Source organism: Wasmannia auropunctata, unplaced genomic scaffold, assembly GCF_000956235.1.
Source record: "Wasmannia auropunctata unplaced genomic scaffold, wasmannia.A_1.0 LD336040.1, whole genome shotgun sequence".
NCBI lineage: Eukaryota > Metazoa > Arthropoda > Insecta > Hymenoptera > Formicidae > Wasmannia > Wasmannia auropunctata.
The window spans coordinates 217,301-227,507 of NW_012026850.1; the positions used below are offsets into that span (position 1 = coordinate 217,301).

At 33.7% G+C, this 10,207-nt stretch overlaps 1 protein-coding gene across 1 annotated transcript in view; it reads right to left on the bottom strand.

Annotated features, from left to right (window-relative positions):
* Positions 1-10,057, bottom strand: part of LOC105451944 (thrombospondin-1-like) — a 202,787-nt gene extending 192,730 nt beyond the window's left edge. The window contains exon 1 of the mRNA XM_011692677.1: positions 9,449-10,057. Coding sequence (XP_011690979.1) covers positions 9,449-9,472 — 24 coding nt within the window. The 5' untranslated portion in view covers positions 9,473-10,057. The remainder of the gene's footprint in view (positions 1-9,448) is intronic.
* Positions 10,058-10,207: the final 150 nt, after the last annotated feature.

The window sequence follows — 10,207 nt, forward strand, 5'->3', positions numbered from 1 at the left end:
TCCTTTAAAATTTTACTAAGAGAAATAAAACTAATATACAAGCATAGGAATTATATTAAAATAGAGGAAAAAGATATCGTATGGAATATCGTATAAAATAGATTAGATCTCATTCAACGATTCAGCAATTAAGAAAATATAACTTTAAATATCAAAAAATAATCCAGGTTTTACCTGATTTTCACAAATGCAAAATTTTAAACTTTTTTGCTAGCTATATTTGGCTTTTGATTTTACTGCTTTTTCAGAAGATGATTAGATGCTTGAGAACTATATATCTTTCTATTAACGAGTAGTGGTAAAATAGACACGGAAAAGAGGATAAATTTAAAGTAATTATATCTATTTGCCCTTCCCCTTGCCTTACGATCATTTGTAAATAACTAATTGTAAGACTTCTCGTAAATCTTGCGACTACCAGAGAAACTGCCTGTAAAGTTGTAGTTCATAAATTTGAAAACAAATATTTTCAATGTTATTATTATTATATACAATATAAATCAAAACATTGATATATTTTACATTGAACTTTTAATATATGAAGAATACAACAGTTAATATAAAAACATATATTATTTATTATTGATATTAGAGGAAAGAATCGTTGTGCTTTAATTATTACATATAAATCACTAAGAGATGGCAGCAGATCTGTATTATCGCTTTTTGTTTTTCCTCTCTATATTCTAGATCGTTCGTTCGCTCTCATGCTCTCGTGCTGCACGTTTCGCTTTACTCTGTATATTTTTCTTTTATCGAAAGTAAAGTTACATTGAAGTGCTCAAAATATTCGTATCTTGTGATTTCTGGCCCTCATACTATAATTGTTTACGCTACGCCGTAAACAATTATCCAACAATTGGCATTTTAGAAACTGCATGCGTATAATAAGGAAGCATGTAATACATACGTACATATATATATATACATATATATATATATCATATATATATATATATATATATATATATATATGTGTACAATATCGGAATATTTCACATTTGAAATAATATAATAATCTTTCTTGCGCGCAATGCTAGAATGACAGCTCAATACTCACCTCAATGCAATTATAGTCACGTATATAATTATATATGTATATTATATATTATATATTATTTAACGATAAATGATACAAATGCTGATACAGAATTGCAGTTTACATAAAACTATAACTCAACTTCTTACGATTGTTTTGTAAGCTACGATCTGTTATTTATTCATACATTTATTTAGAAATTTATTTAGAATTTACTTAGAATTGCAGCAGTATAATTTACGCGATTCGACGATCTATTGTATTATTTGCAAACTTAATCCATAAACGATCAGTTTATGGTAAATTTAAAGCGAAAATTGATGCATGTTGACTCGCATTTAGAAATAATTAAAAACGAAACAGGATAGAGACCAATAACGAGCAATCAAGAGATGTTAGAATATAATCATAACATTCAATTTAACAATATTAAAGCGGAACTTTTCGACGTTAACTAAGTTTGCTTCAATCGCAAATACAAATCCCAATAAATATATTACATCACTTTAAACGAGTAACGTTTTTAATAACACTGCAAATGCAAATTTCAATAAATATATTATCTTATTTAAACTGAAAACTATGTACATAACATTTTTGTTATTAAAATAAACTATGTCCTATGCAAATATGGTTAAAAAGTCCATGCAGATTTGATGATTTAAAAATTGTAGCATGTCGATTTTGTAAATTCTGAGTTTATAATTTTTATCTGTTTATACGTGAATTCGTAGCGTATATTTGAAATAAGGTCGCTGTCTGGAGTTTTCATTAACTTCCTTTTTAAAAAAAAATATCTTTGGTAATTATATCGATGTACAGTGGACCAGGGAGCTCGAAAAAGTAGCCAAAAATCAACAAATTCGCACTTTATTATCACGGTATCTTAAAATAGATGAGTCAAAGTAGCTGTGGAGAAATTTTTTTGCAAGTGGTTGGATATTTGTTCCTATAGAAGCATTATAAAAATAGAAATGTTATTTGAGTCCTAACATAATTATAATTTTTAAGAAATTGAGCTTATAATTTGTGAAGTTTTTCTTCCATGTAATATCAATATTACTATAATATTTGAATTTAAAAAAGTAACAACGATATGCGGGATTAACTTAACTTGAGTATTGTGACAACATTTTTATTCTTTTCGATTTTGTAGTTGTCGTTTCCCAGTTTCCCGAAGTTTCACCTTCTAATAAAAAATTAAAGGTGTTAGAATCTTCATTGTAATGTCTACTTTAAGCCTATTATGCGATATTTTGCGAATACTGTAATTTCCACGCGTAAACGCAATTAAGTTCCAATCGCTCGGATTGATTATGACTTCACGATTGTGCGCGTGTACGTACTGATTTGAGCTGTGTTTTTCTATTGAGAGAAGAATTCTTCAAATTCCATTATTCATCTTCTTTTCTGATTTTATAAAGGAATTTATATAAGGCTCGCACATGATCACAAAACATGCTCGAAGTATCTGCAGGCGCGTGAATGAGTCATTTTTAATTTTGAATTTCTTGGTGTCAGATTCGTTATTAATGACATCGAAAACCTTTAAATACCAATTTCAGAAAAGTCTAACGATATGAATTTTAGTCACCTTTTTGAGCTCCCTGGCCCACTGTGCGATGGTTCAATTATATCAATCAGAGACAAACTTGAGGTGCAGATTTCAACACTTCACTGATCAACGTCTTTTTAACACAAAATCTAGAGAGTAAATTTATTCGAAACGTTTGCAATAATGAAAAGTTTAAAAGGACGACGAGAGATACATTTGGATTGTTAAGAAAATAATAACTTTTTTCTGCAATAGCGTAAAATAATAATTTCTGTTGCCTCAATTTGACCCCCTGAATTCAACTGAAAATAAATTACGCGAAATATCTACTTCAATAAATAACTATAATCTCGGTATGCTTTCTTGGAAATTAATTATTTGCGCAAACTATTAGTCGTTAATTGCCCGGAGAGTGATTACGTCTGCCGGTATTTTGAATCGCGATCGTGGTTTAATGTAACGATGCATGCTGCCTATTCTCGGCGTTATAATAAGAGCAAACTTAACGCGTATAATACATGTTGTAAGCTGCGAAAAAAAGAGAACGCCGACTACTGCGTGCCAGTTAATTTGTCACTGCGAAATGTTTAACGTACTGCAAAATAAATTTATGCCGAATATTCTGTTGCTTGTACTTCATATTCATTTTGATGTATGGGTATTAAATCTAACGTTTGAATAATAAAACCATTGCCATGCTTTGACGGAAAAAAAACTTATAATTTAATTTGTTATTATTGCCTTTCCCAAATTTTTATATCCTGCACATAGAAGAACAATTCGCTTTGTGAACATGTGCGTGATTTTAATAAAGAAGAAAAATTGAATTAATTTAATTTACGCAAAAAAACCAGGTGGTCCAGTTTTTTGATTCGCTAAAGTCACGATCGTGGTTTCACTCTTTTTAGGATATAATTTATATTTTAATTATTTAATTTAATAATTAATTTAATTTAATTATTTCTAAATAAGATTCTAAATAAGAATTAATCGATTATTTCATTTTTTTATTTTTTATCTCGTTTTTTAAACAGTCTGCAGTAATAGCAATAATTAACATTTTATTATCAACTTATTAATTTATTGATTGATTTTATTATAATATACAACAGTATAGACAATATAAAACACATTGCAAACCAAATGTAACGAAATTATTCGAGCAATCAATATCACGCAAAAAATTAGTAAAGTATACTCTGTATATGACATAAAAACAGTTTTCGTAAAAACACAATTTATTATATCTGAAACATACTACAAAATAGATAAATTAATATGAAGACATTTTTATTTTCGACTATTTTTCTTTCGTTCTGCGATGAAAACTCATTAGTATATTCTTCTTTATTCCAGTATCAGATTCTTTCTCTGCTTTTTCACGCGGCAAAACGTTCCGTACTTTTTTTCGCACGCTTTCCTATCAAAAAGTTCTGATCTTCCAAATGTATATGAATTTATGCTTTTTATTAACGTCGAAAGTCCACGCTTTACAAAAATTCACGCTTTTGATTATAAATTCGTAAAGAAAAAATTTTTTTTGGAGAAATATAAGCCAAGCTTTTTAAATTTAATTAATAAGAATTGTTGAATTAATCATATATTTTATTTTTATTCATATTATTTTAAACCTTTTATTTTATTACAAATATTTTTTAGAATATTTATGTAATTTTACAAAATTTCATAAATAACGATGTATTATGTACAAAGCGCAAATTACCAGTTCAAATAATTAAACGATACTTATATATTATTAAAATTTCTCCACTTTTAGAATAATTCCTCTTTCACAACACAAATTACAAAAAAAAAACGTGAAAGTAACGGTTTTGTGAAGCATCTAAGAATTTAGCTAGACACAGATTTGAAACCAATTCGTCAGAATAATTACGACGCTCAAGATGATTGTCAGAATGTCTAAAACTTTTGGCAGCATTGCACATCGTACTTGAGCGTCTTACTTAATTATTCTGATAATCCAACAAATATATTTTCAGATCTGTATCCAACTAAACTTTCAGATACTTCAGTAAAATTGGTCTTTCCGCGAATTTTATTATTGATCTTATTATTATCATAAATATATCAGTTATCTCGTGAAAATCTGTTCTGCCGAATACTTGTTTTGCCGAAGAGCAAACTAATATAATAAGTCTATTGCACGGAGACGTATATATCTAAATGCGCTTTATTTTGTAAATACACCAGAAATGTAGCCTGCAAGCGTGTATTACCTAGCTTGTTATATTCATCGCCTCCTTTCCTTTATATAGTATGCTGCCTGCCTCGGAATCGCGAATTCTAGAACTAACACCGGTTTTCACGTACAGAAATATTAAAGTCCTAAGCCTGTACCGGCGGTGTAGTCTGCTAATTACGAGAAAGCGTTGTGTGCAAAATAGTTCTATATAAAACATTAGCTCTTATTCTGAGAAATTTATCACGGAAGAATTAACGATATTAAAAGAGAGAGAGGGAGATTTTGAAGTTACTATATAATGCGCTGTCAAAAAATCAAATTTTTATCGTCTGACAATCCGCTTATTTCAGTGTGTAATTTAGTTTATAAATATTTGATGTAGTTTTTAAAGTGGGAATGCCACGGATACCTTCCACCTATTTCTCATTTCATTTGTTTATTTACGATACTTGTAAATATTTTAATAATCTTTTTTTTATTAATCCGTTGATGTATTGGCGCTAGACGTCGCCATTCGATGGTATCAAACATTTAATGTTTTTCTAACTTGATATAAAAATACCGAGTAAAAAATTCTGAATAGAAAATCTAAATATTTTTTAATCATATATTCATTTTCAATTTTGAATATTTGTAATTTTAAAGGCTAAAACGTATCCAAACAAACTTATATAGCAGCATATGCATATGAGAAACAGATCAATCACGATGTAAAAGGATGCCATATTGTTGCGCGTCCTTCATACTAAACACGCGATTGGTTAATTTTTCAATGCTTATACATAGTCCGCAACAGACTACATATCGAAGATTGAGATTGCATGTAATTTGACTAACCAGAGCGAAAAGAGCAAATCTCTTCTTTATCTTTATCTTGATTATCGGATCAGATTCTAATCTCAATCTACAATGTTAGTCTGATATCGACTCTGTGCAACCATAACATACAGGTTTATCTGAATTATAAGTGTTAATTCTGCCTGTTTTTACTCGAAATGAAGGCAAACTAAATCTTTCTTACATAAAATATTAAAGATTGTATTTTTGTATACAATTTTTATTATTTGAAAAACTTAGGATTGTATTATAATTTTGTTGCTTATTATAAGTTAAAAGTTTGTTAAAAACTCTCACTTCTCTCTCTCTCTCTCTCTCTCTCTCCCCCCTCTTTCTCCCCTTTCACCATTCACTATTCGATTTATTTAACATACTTAATGCCTATTTATTCAGAGCGAATATAAATAGATTTTTAATTGACAAATATTTATATTCATAGTTAATTGTCTATATGCTTTTGCTCGATACTAAGTCTAGTTGGCGCCCACATATTTCCTATCTCTTTCTAAATCCATCTTTCACGAAGATTTGTGGATAGTTGGCATGTACTGATCCCGCCAGCATTGTTTGCCGTCTTGGGCTTTTCTAGATCCTTCACAGGTATAGCACCGGAGAGGCGAGCAGAAACACAGAAAGATCGACTGCGACAAGTCCCAGGCGGCGAGACCCGACAATGGGCCCAGAACGACAAGAACGCTTGAGAGGGTGGCCGCGTGTATAATCGACAGGTAATAAAGCAAACTCGAGGCATGTCGGAAGATCACCCAATCGATCCTCTTCTTCTTTTTTTATCTCGCTCTTGCTCTCTCTTTCTCTTTTGGCAGGTGAGAAAAGGCGATCTTGGCGACAGAGGGAGCAGATCAGGACAAGAGATCTCGAGCATTGTAGCTCGTAGATTACAAGCTCCGTTTCATTCCCTCAGCGGTTTACTCGCGTCTCGAAACAGGGTGAAGAATTTTGTACGAGGCGAAAAGACCCTCGTAAAGATACGAAGGACGCGAGAAAAATATTCAAGTATTACGGAACGCTCGTGAACTCTTTTAAAAGCAAGGGAACTGGTTGCTCTTTTTTTTCCGTAAGAAAACGAAGTAGAAATAGTGATTTTAACGATCAAAAGGCGCGATTTCATGAAATCTCCCGTTGATGGGAATCATCGTTATTTTTCGTATTCAATATTTCGAATACCGTTGAAAACGTAAAAGTTTTTCGGATAGGATTTAACCTTTCACAAATACGCAGTTAAAAATCCGTTTTGATGTTTGTTTCTTGATGCAGTATGTGTCTGAGAATATATGCATGCGCACAGAAAAAAAATATCTTAAATCAAGATAGGGATATTCTCATATACAGGATGTCCCAAAACCCGCGAATTTCCTTTTAAGTGCGGATTCTTTAGAATATTCTAAAACGAAAATTTTAATACGAAAATGTCGAGACTATAATAGTTTTTGAATTAATAGCGATTAAAGTTGGCTAATCACAGAGCTGACATTTCGCGCGCTCAAGCACGATGATATGACAAATGATAGAGGTGCTACGAGGATCGACCCTCTTAATAACGCCGAGATTATCATACAAATATGCAATAATATTTTTGCTAAGAAATTATTTTTTTTTTTATACGAAACCTATTTGTACATTAAATAACTAATATCGGAACATAAAAAAAAATTTCAATACAATTATAAGATATTACGATATGTGTCAACTGTCAAAATGAATTCATGTTCACCTCATATGGTAAATATTTTTGTAATATCGATAGATAAACCATTTTTAACATAAAAAGAATTGAATATGTTAATACAGTAAGACTGAAACATGTCAAATTAATCTGTTTAATCTCAATGCCTTCATATTAAATTATCGGCATACATTTTTTATCTTTATATTAATAAAACATTATAAAAAGAATTCAAAATATATAAATTGATAGATTTACAGATTTTGAACTCTTTTTAAAATTTAATTTAATTTGTATTGTATATATAAGAATTCTAAAGAATTCGCAATTAAAAGGAAATCTGCGGGTTTTGGGACACCCTGTATAAGCAAAAGTGTTATAGTTTTCTTAAAAGATTTTAGTCTTGAATTTATTGAATTTGTTGATGCAAGTATTACTTCTTCACTGAATTTAAGATCAAAATCTTCTTTGTAAGATTATAATATTTTTTGCTTATATACATAAAAATATATATTTTAATTTAAGACTAATGTTTTTGCACATTTATAATTAATAATAAATTTTTTTTTGCACAATATTTGAAAAAGAACAAAACACATCTATAGTCGATAGTTAAAAAATTCGAGTAGAATTTGCGTTGAAAACATTTAACGAGCTTCGTGAATAAATCCGTGAACCAACAATGGGGTGCATTGCCGTGTGCCCCGATAAATTCTCCGCTCTGAAACTCCGCGAACGCCAAAAATACGACCGACTATATGGCCGTTGCTTTCCTTACTTTAGTTCTGCGCTCTCTTCTGAGTTCTTTCGAGATGCTGTTGAAGAAGCGCGGAAGCTCCTCGTTTGTATTGTACGCAACGCAGCACGCTCGTAAGTTTCGACAAAGTTTCTGCTATATCAAACAAAACCATGCGCCAAAAAATTCGCGGAACACCGTGGAAAAGACGTCTTTTGTCGAGCGCGGCGGATCCGTTGACGGCGACGCTTTGATGACTATCGACAGATTTCTACCAGAAGTGCTGTCGCGTTTGGAAACAACTATTATACATGTTTCCTTCTCACAACTCGTATACATTAATATTTTAATCAATAACGTTACATTCATATATATATTAAATATTGGCGTATTAAAATAATTCCTAAAAATATTTCTCATATGAAATCAAAAGATACTACTTTTAATTACATTCGGACGTATACAATTATACTTAAATAATTTGAAGAAAATTGATTACAATGTCTTTTGTAAATGACATTCCAATATTGCTTTTTTCATTCGTGGATATAATGAATAAAATAAAAACATACTTAAACTTTATCTTGTAGTTTACATCCTTTTTTTTTTTTATTAAATCTAAATGAATACTACTTAACAGGCTATTTCTGCAAAGTTATTGAAAAATCAAATTTGGTGATCGTTATCTCAACTATACTTAATTGTAAGTTTTAAATTTACCCTCTCCAGATTTAATCCCGTTTATAATATACCCTGAGATATGATAATATTTTTGAGACATGCAGACGAAAAACAAAATTTATGGATTCTCGTAAAATTAACCGCAGCCAATGTAGCTCTATATTTCAAGGCGCTCCGAAAAGCCTGGAAACCGACATTGGTCGACTCGCGTGCACCGACTGACCTCGTTCCCCTTCAACCCCTCAAACGGGACGAGGGAGAGAGGGAGAGTCACGTGGCCATGTCGTTAATTTCGCCGTTCTTGGACTGCGGAGGACGAGGGTGGTGCGGTGCGCGCAGCGAAAGGACACGGAGGGCTTCCAGCTCTCGGAGACCGCATTCAAAAGTTCGGCCACTCAAAGGGATATGAGAAAGATACAGCGGTGCATCGGCAGATTAAAGTGATGCTCATGGCCTTTGATCTTCTTCGTGAAACAAGCAAGAGTCTGGACATAAAATACGTCCCGGTGTCCCAGGAGGCCCGACCCGTTTTTCCTGTCATCTCTCAAGTGAGATGGCGATCGGGGAAGAGAAAGGGAGAAATTAAAAAAGGGAAGAAAACGGAGGTTCAAGTAGCGAAGGGAGATCTCCTTTCGTACACTGACAACGAGAAAGGCAATCGCGGTCTACGCGGGTGCGTCGCGAGTGATGCGATAAAAAAATGAAGTACTCACGAAGACGAAGTAGGATTTCTTCATCGTCCTGACGATCTTTAAACGAGAACACTCGTCGACGACGAATTCCTCTTTTCTCACTTGTCAACTGACGTACGCGACTCCTCGCGCTCACCGCGGGGCTGCTGTCAGAGGTCGTCGGGTTCCCACCACGTGCAACTTTTACCCCCTGACGCAGGGCGCATCGAGGAACCCGTCAGGCGTGCACCGCGAGGCAGATTACGAATTCTTTTCCTTTTTTTTTCACTTGCAAATACTTATCTGAACACTTCACCCTTCCTCCCGCCGCGACACGCACATAACAATTTTATCGCGCGGAGCACGTGTCGACGAACGATTCGCGATGCCGCGAACGATCGAACAGGCGCGACGAAAGAAAAAATCCAGAAATCGGACACGACGACGTCGAGACTCGATCTCGCCGAAAGTCTTTCAATCGCGAGACGTCCCGCGTACAACCGCGAAGAACCCGCGTACAATTCACGAAAATCTTGCTCTCTTTCTCACTGGGGAGAGGGAGCAGGTGCTCGATTTGCGAAACACCTCAACCACACACGTGTGTCCCTGGCCGTCACCGTACGATGTCGTCGGGCCGAGGTGCGCGACGCGAGTGTCGGCCTTAACGTCTCGAAAGCGCTTGACGTTGGCGCCCGTGCGGCGTGGTGCAGGGTGGGGGATGCAGAGGGGAGATGATCGTTCACCCCTCCCGTCCCTCGTTCTCCCCTCCCCGCCCGCGGCCACCCACGCCACCCCCCCCCC